This window comes from Geotrypetes seraphini, chromosome 5 (genome assembly GCF_902459505.1).
Source record: "Geotrypetes seraphini chromosome 5, aGeoSer1.1, whole genome shotgun sequence".
NCBI classification, from domain to species: Eukaryota; Metazoa; Chordata; class Amphibia; order Gymnophiona; family Dermophiidae; genus Geotrypetes; species Geotrypetes seraphini.
In genome coordinates this window covers 92,138,508-92,161,371 of record NC_047088.1, presented here as the reverse complement: position 1 = coordinate 92,161,371, position 22,864 = coordinate 92,138,508, and the positions used below count along the sequence as shown (strand labels likewise).

The 22,864-nt window shown below is 45.9% G+C and overlaps 1 protein-coding gene across 1 annotated transcript in view; it reads left to right on the top strand.

Moving 5' to 3' along the window:
• Positions 1-22,864, top strand: part of TUFM (Tu translation elongation factor, mitochondrial) — a 161,359-nt gene that overhangs the window by 105,894 nt on the left and 32,601 nt on the right. The window contains exon 9 of the mRNA XM_033945392.1: positions 13,143-13,294. Within this exon, the coding sequence (XP_033801283.1) occupies positions 13,143-13,294 (152 nt within the window). The remainder of the gene's footprint in view (positions 1-13,142; positions 13,295-22,864) is intronic.

The window sequence follows — 22,864 nt, the reverse complement described above, 5'->3', positions numbered from 1 at the left end:
GGTCACTCAGCTCAGGGAACCTGGTCCACGGAGGAGACGTCTTGGCCAATCAATGTGTTGGAGACCAGAGCTGTCCGTCTGGTGCTGTTAGCCTTCCGCTCCCTTTTAATGGGCAAGTTGGTCAGAGTTCTGTCGGACAATGCCACGGCGGTGGCTTATGTCAATCGTCAGGAAGGCACCAAGAGCGCTCAGGTGGCGCAAGGGGTGGCTCGGCTCATGCTTTGGGTGGAGTCACATCTTCTGGACCTCTCGGTCTCTCACATAGCCGGGGTGGAGAATGTTCAAGCGGACTTCCTCAGTCGTCACGTCTTAGATCCCGGAGAGTTTTGTCTCAGCCCCGTGGCCTTTCAATTGATAGTGCAGGCTTGGGGTCAGCCCCTGATGGACCTGATGGCCACGAGTGGCAACGCCAAAGTGCCCCACTTCTTCAATCATCGCAGGTACGTTTGGACGAGGATCTGGAAGCTCTGGTTCAACCATGGCCAATGGAGGAGCTGTTGTACATGTTCCCTCCATGGCCATTAGTGGGGAGAGTTCTTCTCCGCATTGTTCGCCATCCGGGTCTTATAGTTCTGGTGGCTCTGGATTGGCCTCGACATCCGTGATACGCAGATCTGGTGAGGCATCTGGTGGCGGATCCTCTTCCTCTCTTGGATGACCTTCTAACGCAGGGTCCCATTCCCATCTTCGACCCGTCTCCCTTCTGTCTTACAGCTTGGCTCTTGAAAGGGGTTGCCTAGATAAGAAGGGGTATTCAGATAAGGCGATCTCTACTCTCTTGTGCTTTCTACCTCATGAGCTTTTGTGCGGGTTTGGCGTCTCTTTGAGGGGTGGTGCCAGGCGTGAGGAGTAGTCTCTTTTTGTGCTTCCCTGCCTACCAACCTAGAGTTCTTGCAAGATGGCCTAGATAGAGGACTGGCTTGGTCTTCTCTCTGGGTTCAGCTTGCGGCCTTGTCAGCCTTTCGTGGGTTAGTGAAAGGTCAGCGTTTGAAAGCCATTCCTGATGTGATTGCTTTTTGCGGGCGACCAAGTTGATCAGGCCTCCCATACGGCTCTCTGTTCCATCTTGGGATCTCATTCTGGTTCTGTCTGTTCTGGGCACCTATCTTTTGAACCGTTGGGGGGCTACTCTTTGAAGGACCTTTCTCTGAAGGTGATCTATTTGGTGGCCATTACTTCAGCTAGGCGTGTTTCTGACCTGCAGTCTTTCTCTTGTAGTGCTCCCTTTTTGGAGTTTTCTAGGGAGCGGGTTGTCTTGAGGCCTGTTCCTTCCTTTCTGCCAAAAGTAGTCCTCCTGGTGTTGGGTAGGCGGGAGGGCTCTTCTGAGCAAAGACAGCTACACAAGTTGGATGTTGGTCGGGTCCTTCGCTATTATGTACAGCGGACCCAGGAAATCAGGAAATCAGATCGTCTTTGTCCTTCTGGCGGGTCCTCGTAGGGGGTTGGCACCTCTAATGTTGCGCGCTGTATCACGGAGACTATTGCTTCCACTTATCTTCTGAGGCAGAAGCCTGTTCCGGAATTTCTCAAGGCTCATTCTACTCGGTGTCAGGCAGCTTCTTGGACTGAGTCTTCGCTCGTGTCTCCAGTGGAGACATTTGTAAAGCTGCGGTTTGGTCTTCCTTGTATTCTTTTGTCAGACACTACCAGGTAGATGTTCAGGCGCATTAGGACGCGATGTTCGGTGAGCGTGTTCTGCTGTCTGCCCTTTGGGGGTCCCGCCCATGATGGGGTCTGCTTTGGTACGTCCCATTCGTAAAGATTGACCTCTACTGGTCTGGAGAGTTCTAAAGAATGAAAAATTAGGTTCTTACCTGCTAATTTACTTTCTTTTAGCTTCTCCAGACCAGTAGAGGTCCCCACCCTGTCTGTTGTTGTGTTGTTGGGGCTTTTGCACGGGCAGTTTTGTTTTTTGCTGCGGGTTCTAATATTTTTCTAGGGCCGGGGAGAATTAATGAACAGCGGCTGTGGCTCAGCTGGCAAGCTGTGGGGACATTTTCCTTCTAGTATCTCTCTTCAGCATTTTCCAACAGCATTTGGGTATGTTAGTTGTTACTCCTGTTCAGAGTATTGTTTATTTCTGTTTCCAGTTCTTAGTTCTGCTTGGCTATTTGACAGACTGATAAGAATAGAGAAGGGGATATCTTATGTACTATTCCACAGTTTTGTTTTCAGTCTCCACGATTGGATATATACCCATTCGTAAAGATTAACCTCTACTGGTCTGGAGAAGATAAAAGAAAGTAAATTAGCAGGTAAGAACCTAAATTCTCCTTTCTTCAGCACTTATTAAAGTGAACTTAATAATATAACTGTGTGCTAAAATTCCTCTGATAAAAAACAGTTCATATGGTGGTATCTAAAGAAAGTGATGTAATTGCAGGTAAACAACAAAAAGTTTCCATGATTTACTCATGAAACAAAAGATATCCACAATAATGTGTACAGTATTCTAACTGAGGAATAAATTAGGACACCTTCACACACAGGTGTATCACATCGGGGTGCACATGTTTAGAACATCGTTATTCAGCATTTTAAAGGTTTGTCCTACTTAATCCTCAGATATTTAGTTTGGTGTGATTATGACTGCTGCGGTGACAGTGAACACCATGGTGAGATCAGAAGAGCTGTCTGAGGCCTTCAGAAAGAAGATTGTAGCAACTTATAAGTCTGGTAAGGGATTTAAAAAGATCTCAAAAGAATTTGACATTAGCCATTTCACAGTCTGGAAAATTGTGTACAAGTGGAGAATTTTCCAAACAACTGCCAACATGCCCAGATATGGACGTCCAAGCAAGTTGACCCCCTGAGCAGACTGCAAAATGCTAAAAGAAGTCTCCAAAATCCCTAAAATGTCATTATGGAACCTACAGCAGGCTCTTGTTATTGTTGATGTGAAAGTATAATGGGGGCAGCATTCCTGTGAATATTGGGACGAAGAGTCCAAGTGGCCATGTTGAAATCTGCAGGAGGGATAAAAGGAATTGAGATTCCTTCCTGAAGTATGCTGAGACTTTATCTCAGATGGCAGCTTAGGGCGGCGATCTGCCACGCTGCCATAAGATCATCCAGACCTTTACCAAAGAGGAGCTGACCCTTAAAGGGGAGCCTGCTTAGAGTTGGCTTAGAGGCACAATCACTAGCACAATGATGGATCCGACATGCTGACACTACATAAGCTGAGACCTTACTGAGAACTCACATAAGATCATAGAGGGCATCCATCACATAATCCACATCTTCCATCACTAACTGGGCAGAATCACGCCTCTTGGAAGAGGGTTATACTGAACAAAGATGAGCCTGGTGAAATCCAAAAGGATTGGAGGGAAAGTTGGCATCTAGGAAAAGAATACATTTTGCAGAACTGTTTGCCCAAACTGACTGCCTCTTCTGGAGTGCTGCTTCATATAGTAATGTGAAGTGGAGGTGTGTATTGATGACTAAGTGGCCCCTTTGTAGATGTCCTCAATAGAAGTGGAGCAACAATGGACTACTGAAGTTGCCCTGGCTCATACATTATGAGCTGTAATATGGTTTTCAAGTGTCTGTCCAGCTCGAGTATATGCAGAGGAGATACAATCCATTAGCCAAGTGGAGTTAGTTCTCTTGGTGACAGGAACTCCAAGTCTGTTGGGGGGTTGAACAACACAAAGAGTTGAGTGGTAGTTCTGTGAGGCTTAATGCGATCCAAGTAGTGTGCAATAACATGTTTACAGTCTAAAGTGTGGAGACTGCTTCATCAGGGTGAGAATGTGACCTTGGGGAAGAGGACAGTAGAACTATGAACTGGTTGAGATGAAACTTAGAGACTAGAGAATGACACGGGGAAAAGATCTGTCCCCGTCACCGGCCCACCATCCTCTGCACCGCCCCGTCACCGCCGTTCCCTTCACCGCCCCGTCACCGTCACCGCCATCCCTTTCACCGCCCCGTCACCGCCACTGCCATCCCATTCACCGCCCCGTCACCGTCCCCGCTGCATCCATATAAGCCTTAGTACTGTAATATTTAGCTTATTCCTTTCTTATAAATCAAAGTTCCTGCTGCTGAACTAGAGAAAGAGATGTTCAGCTGGCAGGGCTTTGTTTATAAATTTTTATCAACACAACTAATATACTATTTTATCCTAAAGCAAAAAATAAATAAATAAATATAATTTTTTTTTTTCTACCTTTGTTGTCTGGTTTCTGCTTTCCACATCTTCTCATTGAATTCCTTCCATCCACTGTGTGTCTTCTCTCTGCGTCTTCCATTTGCTGTTACTGTGCCTCTCTCTTAACCCCCCCCCCCAATTGGTCTAGCACCCATCTTCTTCCCTCCGCTCCCGCATAGTCTGGCATCTGTCTTCTTCCCACTCTGTCTTCCACATTTCCCTTGGGGGTCTGTTCCTCTCCACCCTCCTTCAATGTCTGTTCTATTCCTTTCCACCACCACCCTTCCCTCCCTCCTTTACCATCTGTTCCTTTCTACTACCCTTCAGCTCCTCTCGCGTGGCCTATCTACCTTCCTTCCTCTTATTTTCATGGCACGTTACAATGTAATTTGTGCAAGCCACTGGAGCCTGCAAGCTCGGTCCCTGTCCCATCCCCACAAACCATCTCGCTTCTGTGCTCCTATTTTCTCCATTTCTAATATCTCCCCTATGTATCTGTCATTGCCCCCCCTGTGTCCATATACCATCCCCATGGCATGTCCCCTTTATGTCTCTGTCCCTATGCCCCATGCACATAATTTCCCCTCTTTCTGTTACCTTCCTGTGACCAGATTTCCCCTATCTTCCTCTTCCATACCAGTGTGTCTCTTCTTTTCAACCCCATCTAGCTTTTTTCCCTCTTTCTTCCCCCCCCCCCCCTGCTTCTAGCATCTGGCTCACCTGCCAGTCCTTCCCTTTCTTTCCTGCTGTGGGTTTTTCTTTCCGACTTCATCCCCTTGGCCCAGAATCCTTTTCCCTTTCACTCCCTCCTTCCAATTTGAGCCGGGAACACTAGCGATCGCACGGTCCCCGCAGCCACTACCTGCCTGCCCAATCGATCCTAGTGTTTAGCCAGCTCTCTCCCTTCTCCTCACCTTATTTTATAGGTTTTCTTTTTCGGCGACCTGCACGCTTTCCCAAAGAGCCGCGCACGCGCGGCTGCTCAGTGTTCAATCTTCTGCTCTGCTGCAACTTCCTGTTTCCGGTTGCGTCAGAGCAGAAGATCGAAACTGAGCAGCAGCGGGTGCGTGGCTCTCTGATAGCGTGTGGGTCGCCGAAAAAGAAAATCTACAAACTAAGGTGAGGAGAAGGGAGAGAGCTGGCTAAACACTAGAATCGATTGGGCAGGCGGGTGTGAGCTGCGGGGACCGCGCGATCCTTCATGCCTCATTGCGGGGACAAGACCATTCACCGCCCCGCGGGCGGTGAATGGCCTTGTCCCCGTCGCCGCAGCAACTGCTAGTTTTCTTCCCCGTTTTCGGCGGGTGATCCGCGGCTAAAATGCGGTGGCCGCGGGTAAACCGCCACCGTGTCATTCTCTATTAGAGACTACCTTCAGGAGGAATTTCAGGATCTATTCCTTGAAATTGTGTGGTAGCCTTGTTAGTCCACTTTCCAAGGTAATATATAGAAATAAAACAAAGGAAATAAGGTAATATCTTTTTTTTTAATTGGACTCAATGCATTTTATGATGAGCTTTCAGAGGTAACCCTTCAGAAATAAGCAAATGTTGACATATCAGTATATATAAGGGAAACATGAAAGCGTTTCAGTGATAGTTTCACAGGAAGAGGGAGGGGGTGGGTGAGTGAGCAGGAAAATGCCTTTGTAGTGGAAAAAGAAGCCCAGATCTTTAAGTCCTGTTTGGTAGGTGTCAAAATAGTTAATCATTTTAATTTCAAAGGTCTTACATTCTTGGATTGTCTTAAAGTTTCCTTTTAGTATTCCCACCATAAAGTTATTGGTCAGTTTTTCAAAAGTGTTGTTGTCTAACAGAGGTGATAGCCTGGTTGGTATTGCAATTTTTAATATATCTAAGATCATGTGGATGGAATCGTTTAGTGCCATAGAATGGTTTCAGTGCTGGCTCTTTTCGAAAACCCATCTGATATGGGTGTAATACATTAGTTGATTCTACATAATGGGAAAGTTGTTGAAAAATGACCTTTTCTTTTCTTTTCTTTTTCTTTTCTTTTTTTTTTTTTTAAATCTTTATTCATTTTCAAATCAAACAATAAGTGCACAAAAATATATCATAAAAGTAATTTCCATATAGCACTATAATATCTAACACATAAAATCTAATAGTGTAAAATCCCCATCCACCCACCCTTCACATTCTCAACTAAAATAGAATATACTATATTATACAACATATTATAACATATCATATTAAATTACATCCCAAATCCACCCTCCCCCTTGAGTGTGCTAGATAAAACTAAAAATGAAAAAGAAAAGGAACAGAAAAGAAATGTCTATTCATCACAATACTTTTCCAATGGCCCCCATATCTTTACAAAGTTATTATATGTCCCTTTTTGTACTGCTATTGCTCTTTCCATCTTAAAAATGTGGCATAACGAATTCCACCAGAATGTGTAATTAAGATTCTTGTGATTTTTCCAATTATTGGTAATATGTTGAATGGCAACCCCTGTCATAACTAATAAAAGTTTATTATTATGTGACGATATTTGACTCTTCTTCCTCATAGCCATTCCAAATAAAACAGTATCATAGGAAAGCGCAACATGGTTTTCCAATAAATAGTTTACTTGAGTCCAGATTGAATTCCAAAATAACTTGATGAAGGGACAATAATAAAGTAGATGATCTAATGTCCCTGGTTCCAGATTACAATACCAGCATCTATTAGACTTAGAGCTATCTAATTTTTGAAAATGAACAGGGGTCCAAAACGCTCTATGCAACAAAAAGAACCAAGTTTGCCTCATAGATGCTGACACTATACATCTCATCCTCCAAGACCAAATTTGTGGCCATTGAGATGCAGAAATCTGATGCTTAATCTCAATGCTCCAAATGTCTCTGAGACCACAATTTGGTTTTTTATTCAAATATCCAGATAGTAATTTATACCACAATGCGGCTTGATGTCCTAGGAAGTCTGCTTGGAAGCATAGCCTCAGGAAGCAGGTGGAGCAATATTTGGGGGAGATCAAAGGAGGAATGAAACCAGCCATGAGACTCATCATCATGGGAGTGGTTAATCCAAGTCCCAGAAGCTTTGTCGTGAGCCTGTTGTGCAGCCCCATAGACTCAATAAAAGATGCCAGTGATATTGGCCTTCAGCTAATAGTTAACTTCAAAGACAAATCTGTGAGTCGAAATGCAAAGATCTCGCAGGAATGGGGTACCGAGGAAAAGAACATACTCTATTTTCCTTTTACAGCCGGAGACAACTTCAAGATGGAGATTCTTTGTGAACATCAGCACATCCGCGTCCTTCTGGATGGGCAGCAGCTTTGTGATTTTGCACATCGAGTCCATCAACTACAGATTGTGAGAGCTCTAAAAATCACAGGGGATATCAAACTCACTAAAGTGGCTTAGAGAGAACAGAAAGCCTAGCTTCTTAGGCTCCACACCAATTCACTTCTTCTGTGTCTGTCTTTTTATGGGGTAAATGGAAACTCAGGAGCCACTGCCAGGGCTCCAAGACAGAACAGCAGTTTAGCCTATATGTGTGTCTGAGAGATCAGAAAAGGTGTAAAGTCAATGAAGAGGAGAAGATGTAGCCTGTTATGCTGAATACTCTCCATCCTTCTATTTACGAGTACAAACTTGATGACTTAATAAGCAAACCAGTGTACAGACAACTGTGTCCAAGATAATTCACTATGGTTATAATGCCCTTGTCCCAAAGGGCTTACCATCAAAGGTAGAGCACTGTGAAACTAAACAAATTGTACAAAGTGAGACAGTGAGCAGGAGAGAGGGAAGCTGAACAGGAATGTGCTGTGTCCCCTTGTCTTGGCCTGAACACACTAGTGCATCTCCATCCTAACCTCAGCACTGCCCTTCTATTTTGGCTTCATAGGTCCATTACATTTTGTTAGCAAGAAACCAAAATATTTTGGATTGTTGAGACTGTTGTTTTATTCTGACCTTTTATCCACATTACCAAAATTCTAAAATCTTTGAAAAGAAAGGCAAATTAGAAACTGGACACAAACTCGAAGGAAGGGATTGGTCCAGGTGTGGTTTCTTAAGAAGAGGACAAACCAATGTGTGTTTCCAGATTAGTAGACTGGTACCTTCTTGAAGACTACAGAGGAATAATGGCAGAAGAAGAGTCAGTTGAGCTGATAATTTCTTTATCAAATAAGCTGGCCAGGGGTCTGAGGCAGGGACCAGCCCATTCATAGCTAACCAGTGTTCAGTGGCATGCATGTCAGAGCTCCTCCTCAATCCCAGCTAATGGAGCAATAATGGCAACAGCTTGCAGAGCTGGCTTTTTTGCTCCTCTGTCTTTAAGACCAGATTAGGCTTGTGGTACATGAAAAATAACTGCAGCCTGCAAATAATTTAATTTTTTTAAAATCTTGGGTGACCTGCTTCAACTGCACCTTCAGGTTCCACTTTGAGCCCTTCTTAGTTTTATTCTATGTTGTTGCATGGAAGGAACTTGATTTTGACAACAATTGAAGTTTGATTCACTGGGGAAAGAATAGGAGGAAGTAGTTAGTTCTGTAGAGAGAGACATGTGCAGATCTAGACATTTGATACCTTTAGGTATAGGAGTTCTGAGGCCTGTTATGGCTTCCTTTTGCTTGGTCCGGATAGAGCTTGGGTTCATCCCACTCATCTAGACTTGGACTAGCATGGATTTATAAGTAAGAGGAAATTTGGACTGACTTATTAGTTTTCTTTCCTTAATCCTTCCAGACCAATCCAGAACCCATCCATGAAAGCCATGGCAGTCAAGGGTTCTCAGTCTTACAATTTCAGCAAGTTTATGTTGTACTTGTTGTAGCCCACTATGAGGGTAGTTGTTTCTTTGGTGTATGTAAGTTTTCATTCTTGAATCACTCATAAGAACTGATGGGGAGTGAATTGTAAATAAAATAAAAAAAATTTCCTTCAGTAGTGTTAGCTTTGATAAAATATACTAAGAAGCTGAAGGCTGCACCAGCATTGTATAAGAGCAGTGAAGTAGATCTGAATTGTTTTTCTTGGACTCCATCTACTGGCAGGGGGACAAAACCCACTTATCTGGACTGTTCTGACAGGACTTAAGGAAAGAAAATTAACAGGTAAGTCCAAGTTTGCCCTTAATATGAATGCTGGGATATATCATTAGTATGTAACGGAAGATTAGGTTTTCACCTTTAATAATAATCTTTCTGTTACTCCCTGGATGATTCAGTATGCTAGGTGTTCAATCCCTTCCCACAATCTGGGAGTTGTAGAAATCCAAACAATTTTCTGAGCACATGCTCCTCCCACCTCAGAGAGATAGTTAAAGCCTCCTGTAGTTCAGTCCCAAAGCCAAACAACATACCTAAGCTGGTCTTCTCTGCAAAATATGAAAATAAATAGGCACAAAGGCAACACAGAAAAATAAGAGCAATGTAGAACTAACCTGTGTGCAATGAGCACCCACATGAAGCAGCCTTCAGTAATATGCAAACTCACAGAAGAGCGAACTCCCCACAGGACCCATCTACTAGCTGGAAGATCCTCAAGGCTGTAAGGAGAATAATCGAGCCAAAAGAAAGCAGGTGATGCAGAACAACTGAGAGGGTGGGCCGTACTGAATCCTCAAGGGACTAACAGAAGATATTGAAGGTGAAAACCTAATCTACCATTCTATTATGATCCTTCCGGATTCAGTACTCTAGGTCAATGGTTCCCAACCCTGTCCTGGAGGACCAGCAGGCCAATCGGGTTTTCAGGATAGCCCTATTGAATATGCATGGCGCAGATTTGCATGCCTGTCACTTCCATTATATGCAAATCTCTCTCATGCAGATTCATTAGGGCTATCCTGAAAACCCGATTGGCCTGCTGGTCCTCTAGGACAGGGTTGGGAACCACTGCTCTAGGTGACGTACCAAAGCAATGCCAGCATCTAGAGAGGGAAAGAAGAGCCTACCCGCAACATCGAGGTCCCAAAAGTGGCCGAGTGAGCCGCCACATCCACCTGGGAAAAAAACTAAGTAAAGGTAGGAAGAAAGGACCAAGGAGCCTCCCTGTAAATTGCATCTGGAGAAAACGTGCAAGACTCTGCCAATGAAGCAGCAACACTTTTGGTGGAGTCGGCCTGAAGCAAAACCAGCTGCAGTTTGCCACGGGTCACATAAGCCATCGAAATGGCCATACGAAACCAGGCGATCAAGATTATAGATGCCAGCCAACTATGCTGAGGCGGAGCAATCAGGACAAAGAGGATATCAGATATCTGAAAATCATTAGTCCTCTCCAAAAGTGAAGCAAGACTTTGACATCCAACTTGCGTAAGATCTGTTCCTTGTGCTTTGAGCCTGTGGAATGAAATGCAGGCAAACAAACCTCCTGGTTAACATGGAAAGCAGAAACTACCATCTGTAGAAAGGAAGATATAGTATGGAGAACAACTCCGGCATCTGTAATATGGAGAAAGGGTCTCCGCATGAAAAAGCTGGAAGCTCTGAAATATGCCGTCCCGAGACAAGGGTAACCAGAAAGACAGTCTGAGTGTCAGATCCAGAAGAGTAGCAGCCTTCAGTGGCTTGAATGGGGCTTCCACAAAGTCCTGTAGAATGATGGTAAGATTCCATTAAGGGAAAGGATGTCGCAAGGGAGGCTGTAAATGAAGCACCCCTCTCAGAAACCTGGTCACATCCAAATGAGCAAGAAGTGAATTAGAACTGCGTGCTCTGAAGCACGAAAAACCTGCTACCGGAACTTTAAGGGAGGCTGCCACTAAACCCTCTTCTAAACCTGCCTGAAGAAAAGCCAGGACCACCGAAATGGGAGCCCACTTAGGCACGACTCAGTCCTTAGCATACTACTGTTGGGATGCCTTCCAGGCGGAAGCAAAAGAAGCCATAGGTTAGGGCTCCTTGGACTTAAAAAGTGTTGAGAGAACCTCCTCTGAAGAACTGCACCTCATCAAGGCTGAGCGCTTAAGAGCCATGCTGGAAGACAAAAGTGCTGTCAGTCTCCATGGGCATCAGACCCTGACCGAGAAGGTTGTCAGGGAGAGGGAGGTTGAGCTTCCTGTCCCGCTGAAGACTGATGAAATTCACAAACCACGGATGGCAAGGCCAGTCCGGAGCAATTTGAATCATGAAGCTGGGATACATCTCTATCTGGCGGATGACCCGATCAACCGGAAGCCATTGAGGGTGTGGACATATAAAGGAGCTTGTGAGCTGGCCAGGGCTGAATCAAGGGGTCCATCCTTATGTGTCCACGCTCTGTTCATTGACTGAAGAAGCACCTGTCCCTCAAGTTCTCTACTGATACCATCAAACATCTGGGGCTGACTCCAGCACTGTATGATCAGATGGAAACACTGTCAGCAAGAGGCATCATTCTCCTGGGTCCAGGACTTGTCGGCTGAGAGTCTGTTGATTACTGCCACGTGCGCTGCCGAGAGAGACAGAAGACATAACTGCCCAGCAAAACAGTTGCGAGGCTCAAGGGAGAGCTTCTTGTGCCCCCTTGATGAATTATATACACCCACTTCTACTGCTGTTCCATCCAGAGTGGGCTGGAAACAAGTAACACCATGCAGATTGCCTGAAGCTTCAAAGGATTGATCAACCAACACCACTGATGATGAGAATGGAGTGGTCCCCACAAATAGCAACTTGGGAAAGTGGGAGACCTGAACTAGAGAATGACATGGAGACAAATTTGTCCCCGTCCCCCTTTCCCTATGAGTTTTATCGTTGTCCCTGCCCCATTCCAGTAAGCTCAGCCTTAACCGCACAAGCCTCAAACATATGATTTTAAAGTGTTTGAGGCTTGTGCAGATGAGGATGTAGCTTGCAGGAATGGGGCAGGGAAAGGAAAAGAACTCGTGGGGACGGGATTGGAAAATTTGTCCCCATGTCATTCTCTAATCTGAACCCTCAGAAACTCTGAAAAATAAGTTTTAGAGAGTTTCATAGACCATCCTGAAGTTCCCATAGGAAATAATGGAAGTGTACTTAGTGTCTGAAGTGCCTGCCAGCTCGTTTCACTGCAGCTGAATGGAGGAAAAGGATTTTCTGCCTCAGAATAGCTCCAAAATGACCAGACTTGAAGATTTTTGGACTGCCAGTCAGACGGACACCGACTAACCTCCACCCTCATGGATCCTCTCCAGGCGAGCAGGGGCAGGAAACACAGCCTGCACCCTTAAAACTGGAGGGTTTTTATTCAGGATGCATACAGCCTGCGCTTAAACCCCTGACAAGGTTAGAGGCAAGTGAGTTCCCAGGGGAATAGACCCCGATCCCAGAAAGGGTGGCTCACAGCAGACTGTCTCCACAGATCCACCGAAGTTTCTCAGTGAAGCAGCAGTCTGGCTATGCAGGACTGCATACTTTCCTCCGACAGAGGACCACCGTAAAGGGGTCTCAAGGCACTTAAGCCATCAAAAAGATAAACTTTAAGTGAAAAAATAAGAAAAAGATGCAGAGCAAGTCCAAAATACTGCATGGATTGCTTTCAGAAATTGAAACTACATTTCTCTCTCTGAGGTAGGAGGAGAAAGTGCCCAGAAAATAGTTTGGATTTCTATAACTCCTGGATTGCGGGAAGGTAGCGTACTGAATCTGGGAGGGACGTAACAGAAATACTTTTGGGCATTTTGTCATTTTAAATGTTTAGATCAGTAAGTGGAAAACAAAAACTTGGATTCCTGGAGAGTCTACTGGTTAATCAGGTGACCAGGATGGATGTAGAGATCTTTAGGGTGCTACTCAGTGTAACTTATTTTAGAGCTTTTTGGAGAAACTCCCTCACCCCCCTACTTGTCCTGTTTGTCCATTTATTAGATTTGTAAATTCTACTGAGCAGGAACTGTCTCTTGAATATTTTAATGTATAGCACTATGTATATCTTAACAGCGCTATAGAAATAAGTAGTAGTACATGCCTCAAGAGTGCTCTGGGGTACCTTAGTGCTATATCATATTACATGCATCTGGTTGTTGATCCACAGGCATTGAGATGTTTCACCAGAGCTTAGAGCGGGCAGAGGCTGGTGATAATCTTGGAGCACTAGTCCGAGGCTTGAAAAGGGAGGATGTGCGCAGAGGAATGGTGATGTGTAAGCCAGGTTCCATCAAACCCCATCAGAAGATTGAAGCACAGGTATGCTGAGTTACCAAGGGAAGGGTTGTAACTTTGCTGCTAGTCTCTCTTCCCTTTCTTTTTTCTTCTCTGGAGTCTCATGGGCTCTAGTGTTACAATTAGGGAAAGAAAATGTTTCTAGAAATAATTTGATGGCATTTTGCAAGTTATTGGCTTTCATTGGAGATACCTTATACAATTCTGCTAATCAAAATTTGAAGTACTATTTCTATACAATCAGTATTATCTTCTGTAAGGCAGATTTATAAAACACACACAAAATTTCAAATTTGACCTGGGGAAACAGAATTTATTCTCTAAATCAGCGGTTCCCAAACTGAGCCGCAGCTCCCTGGGGAGCTGTGATTGATGGACAGGGGAGCCACAGACTATTCTTATGTTAGACATATTATACAACAGTGTTTATACCAGGACAAGCAGGCAGGTATTCTCACCAGTGGGTGATGTCATCCGACAGAGCCCCGATACGGACATCTTGCAAGCATGTCTTGCTTGAAGAAACTCAGAAGTTTCGAGATGCCCGCACCGCGCATGCGCCAGTGCCTTCCCGCCCGATGTACCGGGCGTGTCTCCTCAGTTCTTTTCTTTCCGCGGAGCTGAGAAGTTATCTTCAATCTGCGCTGACTGAATTTCAGTTTTTCTTTGCCTTCTCTTACCCGCGTTTTGATTTATTTCTTTGAATTTCTTTCAATTTACTTTCTTTTAAAAAAAAAAAAAAAAGTTTAAAAATTATTTCTTCCGGCGGTTCGGCCGGCCCAGCCTCGTGGCTGCGGCCTACCGCTTTCGACCTTGCAGCGTCGATTTTCCGGCCTATGTCACGGCCAATCACCGGTTTTAAAAAGTGCAGCAAGTGCCAACGTGCGATTTCGTTGACGGACCCGCATCGACGCTGCCTGCAGTGTCTTGGTCCGGACCACGTTCCGAAATCGTGCAGGCCTTGTTCCACGCTCACTGCGCGCTCGTTTAAGAGGCGTTGCTTGCTTTGGGAGTCGATGTTCAAGATGGAGACTGCCAAGGATTTGTCTGCTTCTACATCTGCTGAGGTTTCGCCGGTCCGCTCGAAACCTGCATCGACGACTCCCGCATCCAGCATCGTGAAGCCAGCATCGTTTACACCGACTACAGCTTCAAGTTCAGCTGCGGCGCCTGCCTCCGTCTCCTCGGTTCAGGTACCGCCTTCCACAGTCCCTCCCGTGGTCATCAAGGTGCCCAAAGCTACCAAGCAGAAGCACTTGGCCGCGAAGGAGCGCGAAGACCGTGCAGGAGGACCCCCTTTCGGTGCGGATCCCTCCATATCGGCTTCGCTTCGATCCCTGCTAGAAGCTCAGTTTGTCGAGCTTATGCACACTATGGGGCCCCGGCTTATCGCCAACATTCAGGGTGAGGTCCGGGCACCGGGTTCAGGGGGCGGTCCGCCCCCTCCCCCTCCCCCTCGCCGTTCGATCTCGCTGCTCGACGAGGGGGATCGGCGGAGGGCAGCGGAAGCTTCCAGAAGGGCTTCCCTTCCTGATCTTCGCTCAGTGGGGAACGCCTCAGATAGACCTCTTTGCAGCCCCCCACAACTTCAAACTGCCTCAGTTTTGCTCCAGGATCTACACTCCTCTCCGCCTCGAGGCAGATGCCTTTCTACTGGAGTGGGGGAATCGCTTCCTATATGCGTTTCCTCCCTTTCCTCTCATTCAGAAGACTCTGGTCAAGTTGAGATCAGACCATGCCGCCATGATTCTGATTGCTCCCCGGTGGCCCAGACAACCTTGGTACTCCCTTCTACTTCAACTCAGCAGCAGGGAGCCAGTACTTCTTCCAGTGTTTCCTTCACTACTTACTCAACATCAAGGTTCACTACTTCATCCCAACCTGCAGTCTCTTCACCTGACAGCTTGGTTCCTTTCAACATAACTCCTCACCATTTCTCTCAAGCAGTGAGGGAGGTCTTGGAGGCTTCCAGGAAGCCTGCTACTCGACAATGCTATTCCCAAAAATGGACTAGATTCTCTTCCTGGTGTTTTTCCAATGCTACGGAACCTCAGAAAGCTTCCCTATCTTCTGTATTGGACTATCTTCTACACCTGTCCCAGTCTGGTCTCAAGTCTACCTCTATACGAGTTCACCTGAGTGCTATTGCGGCTTTCCATCAGCCTCTACAGGGGAAACCTTTGTCTGCTCATCCTGTGGTTTCCAAATTTATGAAAGGACTTTTTCATGTCAACCCTCCTATCAAACCTCCTCCTGTGGTTTGGGATCTCAATGTTGTCCTGTCTCATCTTATGAAGCCTCCGTTTGAGCCTCTCAACACGGCTCCTCTTAAGTATCTCACCTGGAAGGTGGTTTTTCTGGTGGCCCTCACGTCAGCTCGCCGAGTCAGTGAGCTTCAGGCCTTAGTGGCAGATCCACCCTTCACTGTATTCCATCATGACAAGGTGGTTCTCCGTACTCATCCAAAATTCTTACCTAAAGTGGTCTCTGAATTTCACATCAACCAATCCATCGTGCTTCCAGTATTTTTTCCAAAGCCTCATTCTCATCCTGGGGAATCTGCTTTGCACACTCTGGACTGTAAACGTGCTCTGGCTTTCTACTTGGATCGCACAAAGCCTCACAGAAATGCTCCTCAACTTTTCGTCTCCTTTGATCCAAACAAGTTGGGACGACCTGTATCGAAGCGCACCATCTCTAACTGGATGGCGGCTTGTATCTCTTCCTGCAATGCCCAGGCTGGATTATCCCTTCCCTGTAAAGTCACAGCCCATAGGGTCAGAGCAATGGCAGCCTCTGTAGCCTTCCTCAGATCGACACCGATTGAGGAGATTTGTAAGGCTGCCACTTGGTCCTCGGTTCATACATTCACCTCTCATTATTGTCTGGATACTTTCTCCAGACGGGATGGACAGTTTGGCCAAACAGTGTTACAAAATTTGTTCTCTTAAAATTGCCAACTCTCCCACCATCCCATTGGGGTTAGCTTGGAGGTCACCCACTAGTGAGAATACCTGCCTGCTTGTCCTGGGATAAAGCAATGTTACTTACCGTAACAGTTGTTATCCAGGGACAGCAGGCAGCTATTCTCACGTCCCACCCACCTCCCCTGGGTTGGCTTCTCAGGCTAGCTACCTGAACTGAGGAGACACGCCCGGTACATCGGGCGGGAAGGCACTGGCGCATGCGCGGTGCGGGCATCTCGAAACTTCAGAGTTTCTTCAAGCAAGACATGCTTGCAAGATGTCCGTATCGGGGCTCTGTCGGATGACATCACCCACTAGTGAGAATAGCTGCCTGCTGTCCCTGGATAACAACTGTTACGGTAAGTAACATTGCTTTCTCAACCCCTTAGGGGTACGCAGTAGTGTTGCCTGATTCATTTGAATTGATTCATCAGTTCACTTTGAATGGATTCATTTCCTTCGGATCAAAGCAGCAGCAGCAGTGCTGCTCCTGACCTACCTGCTGGGACCTTCCCTCTGCCACATCACTAATGGCATCACTGATGATGCGGCAGAGGGAAGCCCTGTCAGGCAGGTTACTGCTGCTGTTTATGTCGGGGGGTGGGGGGGGTAGGTGCGAATCGGCATCAAATCTCATCATGGTATTGGCAGAAATTCCCACATACTGCCTGCCGCTGAATCAGCAGTCTCTTCACAGCAGAGGGGGTTAGCGGCAGGCAGCATGTGAGAGTCACTGCCAATACCGCGACTCGAAGAAGCAAGCCTTGGAGTATAGGGAAGAAGAGGAAAGATATCTAATGACACAGGGGGGAGGGAAGAGGTAAGAGGAAGATAATCTGGTGGCACAGGGGGAGGAGAGGGGAGGGGGAGAAAAAGGAAAGATGGGGGAGTAGATAAAATTGTAAATAATGGAGGAGAGGAAGGGGAGAGGTGGTGCATGGAGGGGGATAGAGAGATTTGACACAGGGCACAAGGAAGGGAGAGAGAGAGAGAGGTATTGGACATGGGAGTAGATGAGATGGAAGGGGAGAAGGAGGGAGATGTTGGATCCATTAGCAGAATGAAGTGATGGAGAGAAGCACAGAATTCTGCCAGGAGTAAACAAAGAGGTAGAAAGGGATGAGAGGGATAAATGTTGGATATGGTGGTGGAGAAGAGACAGATTGAAGGGGATGCAAGGGGGAGGAATGTTGGACATAGTGATGGAGGGAGAAATGTGGCATTGTGCTGGAGAGGGGATGATAGAAGGAGAAATAGTCATGGGGCTGATGGGCAATGGTGAAAAATGCTGCACATGATCTGGGGGATGAGAGGGAGACATGTTGGATGTGACAGTAGAGGGAGTGGAAGTGATGCACCCTGGTTCTATCTTTCCCTATTCCCTTTGCAGGGAACGAGAGAAGGACAGAGAGAGGGAGACATGTTGCCAATTGGGGCAGAGGAGAGAGGAAAAAAAGTTGGACTCGTGGAGGGACAGAGATATGTTGATTGGGGAAGGGAATGAGGTACAGAGGAGAGGAAGCGTGCAGGAGGCAGAAAGAAAGAAATATTTGAAATGCAACCAGAGACTCATGAAATCACCAGACAACAAAGGTTGGAAAATGGTTTTATCCCAGGACAAGCAGGCAGCTATTCTTGACTGATGGGTGACGGCACCGACGGAGCCCCGGTACGGACACTTTTAGAGTGATTGCACTCTAAGAACTTGGAAAGTTCTGGATACCGCACCGCGCATGCGCGAGTGCCTTCCCGCCCGACCCCGGCGCGCGGTCCCTCAGTTTTCTAGTTTCCGCGGAGCTAAGAAGACGCGTTCACTTCAACGGCCGTTGAAGAGATTTTTTCACGCCTTCCCGCTCGCGTAAACCCCCCTTTTACACTTATTATCTCAGCCGTTGGGAGAACATAACATCCGATCAATGGGTTCTCAACATCATCCGCCACGGCTACTCTCTCAACTTTCAAACACTTCCATCTCAAAGTCTGCCAAGAGAGTCTGCTTTGAACACTCCCCAGGCTTCTCTCCTTATTCAAGAGGTTCAATCTCTTCTTCTTCTAAACGCTATCGAAGAGGTTCCTCTGGACCAGAAGGGGCAGGGGTTTTACTCCCGTTATTTTCTGGTTCCAAAGAAGACAGGAGATCTCAGACCCATCTTAGATCTTCGAGATCTCAACAAATGTTTGGTCAAGGAAAAATTCAAGATGCTCTCTCTGGCCACTCTTTACCCTCTTCTCAATCAAGACGACTGGCTATGTTCCCTCGACCTCAAAGAGGCATACACTCATATTCCAATCCATCTAGCCTCCAGGCAATACCTCCGCTTCATGATCAACAACTGTCATTACCAGTACAAAGTTCTCCCCTTCGGTCTTGCCTCATCTCCACGAGTATTCACCAAGTGTCTAATTGTGGTAGCTGCTTACCTACGCTCCCATCACCTTCAGGTGTTTCCTTACCTGGACGATTGGTTGATAAAGGCCAATTCATCTCAAACAGTTCTCCTGGCCACCAATCAAACCATCTTGTTCTTACAGCTTCTGGGGTTCGAGATCAATTTTCCCAAATCTCATCTCCTCCCCACTCAACGGCTTCAATTCATTGGAGCGGTGCTGGACACAGTCCTCATGAGAGCATTCCTACCGTCCAACCGTCTTCAAACTCTCCAATCTCTGTGTCAGCAGGTACTTCCACAACGTTCCATCTCTGCCAAACAAATGATGATACTCTTGGGTCACATGGCATCCACAGTCCATGTCACCCCCCTCGCACGTCTTCACCTGCGCATTCCTCAGTGGACCCTTGCTACCCAGTGGTCACAAGCGACGGATCCTTGCTCACGGCACATATCTGTGACATCATCTCTTCGTCAGTCTCTACAATGGTGGTTGATATCCTCAAATCTCTCCAGAGGTCTTCTATTCCATCTACCTCCTCATCAACTGATCATCACCACAGATGCCTCCCCTTATGCCTGGGGAGCTCATTTGAACGAATTCCAAACTCAAGGTCTTTGGACAGTGCAGGAAATGACACATCACATCAATTTCCTAGAACTCAGAGCGATGTTTTATGCCCTCAAGGCTTTCCAACATCTTCTCTATCCTCAGGTCCTTCTGTTGTGCACAGACAATCAAGTGGCCATGTACTACATCAACAAACAGGGTGGGACAGGCTCTCGCCTCTTGTGCCAGGAAGCCCAGAAGATTTGGACTTGGGCCACAGATCACCATCTCTTTCTGAAAGCGATTTACATTCAGGGAGAGCAGAATTACTTAGCGGACAAGCTGAGCAGAATTCTCCAACCTCACGAGTGGACACTCGATCCCTTAACTCTACAGTCCATCTTTGCTCAGTGGGGCACTCCTCAGATCGACCTTTTCGCAGCTCCTCAAAATTACCAGCTGCCTCTCTTCTGCTCCAGACTATACACTCCTCACCGTCTGGCAGCGGATGCATTTCTCCTCGATTGGTCCAATCTGTTCCTGTATGCCTTTCCTCCTCTGCCTCTCATGTTACGAACATTGTTCAAGCTCAAGAGGGAAGGAGCCACCATGATTCTGATTGCCCCAAGGTGGCCCAGACAGCATTGGTTCTCCCTTCTACTTCAACTCAGTTCCAGGGAACCTTTTCTGCTTCCACTGTTTCCTTCTCTGCTTACGCAACAACAGGAGACTCTTCTACATCCCAACCTCCAGTCTCTGCACCTGACAGCTTGGTATCTCTCGGGCTGACTTCACAGCATTCTCTTCTGTCTCAGCCCGTTCGTTCTATTCTGGATGCTTCCAGGAAACCAACCACTCTGCAATGTTACCATCAGAAGTGGACACGGTTTTCTTCCTGGTGTCTTCTTCATCATCATGATCCCACGTCCCTTGCAGTGGAGACCCTATTGGACTATCTACTTTCTTTGTCTAACTCTGGTCTCAAAACTACCTCCATCAGAGTCCATCTCAGTGCTATTGCTGCATTTCATGAGCCCATCCAGGGAAAACTCCTTTCAGCTCATCCCCTAGTCTCTAGATTCATGCGAGGTCTTTTTAATGTAAAACCACCTCTAAAAGCACCTCCTGTGGTCTGGGATCTTAATGTGGTTCTCTCTGCTTTGATGAAGCCTCCTTTTGAACCCTTAGCTACTGCCGCTTTCAAGTTTCTCACTTGGAAGGTACTTTTCCTCATTGCTATCACCTCTGCCAGGAGGGTCAGTGAGCTCCATGCACTGGTTTCTGACCCACCTTTTACAGTCTTTCATCACGATAAGGTGGTTATGCGTACACATCCAAAGTTTCTCCCAAAGGTTGTCTCTGAATTCCATCTCAACCAATCTATTGTACTGCCTGTTTTCTTTCCAAGACCTCACACTCACTCTGGTGAACAGGCTCTTCATACTTTGGACTGTAAGAGGGCTTTAGCTTACTATTTAGACCGTACTAAACCCCACAGATCTTCGCCCCAACTTTTCTTATCTTTTGATCCTAATAAGTTGGGACGCCCTGTTTCTAAACGTACGCTGTCTAATTGGCTCGCAGCGTGCATTTCATTCTGCTATTCTCAATCCGGACTGGCACTGGAAGGTTCTGTCACGGCCCATAGAGTTAGAGCTATGGCAGCATCTGTAGCTTTCCTCCGCTCCACGCCTATTGAGGAAATCTGCAAAGCTGCTACTTGGTCCTCAGTTCACACTTTTACATCACATTATTGTCTGGATACATTCTCCAGACGGGATGGTCACTTCGGCCAATCTGTTTTGCAAAATTTGTTTTCCTAATGGCCAACCTTCCCACCATCCCTCTTTTTGTTAGCTTGGAGGTCACCCATCAGTCAAGAATAGCTGCCTGCTTGTCCTGGGATAAAGCACAGTTACTTACCGTAACAGGTGTTATCCAGGGACAGCAGGCAGATATTCTTGCGTCCCACCCACCTCCCCGGGTTGGCTTCTTAGCTGGCTTATACTAACTGAGGGACCGCGCGCCGGGGTCGGGCGGGAAGGCACTCGCGCATGCGCGGTGCGGTATCCAGAACTTTCCAAGTTCTTAGAGTGCAATCACTCTAAAAGTGTCCGTACCGGGGCTCCGTCGGTGCCGTCACCCATCAGTCAAGAATATCTGCCTGCTGTCCCTGGATAACACCTGTTACGGTAAGTAACTGTGCTTTATTTTCAATTTAGTGATTGAAATGTGTTAGTTTTGAGAATTTATATCTACTGTCTATATTTTGCACTATATTTGTCTATTTTTCTCTAGTTGTTACTGAGGTGACATTGCATATTTTAAAGACATCTGCCTTGACCTCTTTGGATCCACCCCCACAATATAAATGCTAACATTTTCTCTGTGTACATTGTGCTTTGTGTTTTTTTTAATGTTGTGGTTACTATTATGGTATTAATAAGATTATATTGTGTGTATATGAAAAATGGATGGAAGAAATTGCATTACAATTAGTACTATTATTATTATTTTTTTAATTCTTTATTCATTTTAACATCTTACATCAAGTGTATCAATAATTAACATTTGAAATTCTATCATATTCAACATTAATACATAAAATTTAACCCCTTCTTTCCCACCCCTACCATAACATATGCAATCAAATATATCATTTAAAATAATCTTTCCTACTGATTTAAACATTTAATAAACTTCAGAATCCCCCCACCCCACCCCCTCATTTGCAATTGTGCTTATAATGGAAAAATGGTATCTATTCATTATAATAATTTGTCAATGGCCCCCAAATCTCTTTAAATTTATTATAGTTTCCTTTTTGTATGGCTATTGTTCTTTCCATTTTATAAATGTGACATAACGAGGTCCACCAAAAACTGTAATTGAATCTACTCCAATTCTTCCAATTACTTGTGATATGTTGTATGGCGACCCCTATCATAATCAATAAAAGCCTGTTATTTTTAGATGAAATTCGGCTCTTTGTTCTCATTGACATACCAAATAAAATCATATCATACGATAATGCCACAGGATTTTCCAATAAACAATTTATTTGGCCCCAAATTGATTTCCAAAAGGCCAAGATAAATGGATAATAGAACAATAAGTGATCTAGAGTCCCTGCTTCAAGATGACAATGCCAGCATCTATTAGACTTAGAGCTATTTAACTTTTGTAATTGAACTGGGGTCCAAAACGCTCTATGTAGGAGAAAAAACCAAGTTTCCAGAGAAAAAACCAAGTTTCCAGAGAAAGGAAAATGGTAAAACCAGAGGACATAATTTGAGGCTGAGGGGTGGTAGATTCAGGGGCAATGTTAGGAAATTCTACCTTACGGAGAGGGTAGTGAATGCCTGGAATGCGCTCCCGAGAGAGGTGGTGGAGAGTAAAACTGTGACTGAGTTCAAAGAAGCGTGGGATGAACACAGAAGATTTAGAATCAGAAAATAATCTAATATAATAAAACACTAGGCCACGCATGCGCACTCCCATCGCTTGGGTCCGTTTTCCGTGAGCTGTAGCGACCCATAGGAAGTGCGCATGCGCGGCTTCCGGTTCTTTGAAAGACGCAGCGGTGACTACTCTCACGATCCCCGCCTGCGTTGGACTTTCGACGCAGGTGGGGGATCATGAGAGGAGCCACCGCCGCGTCTTTCAACTAAAAAATAAAATACGGCAA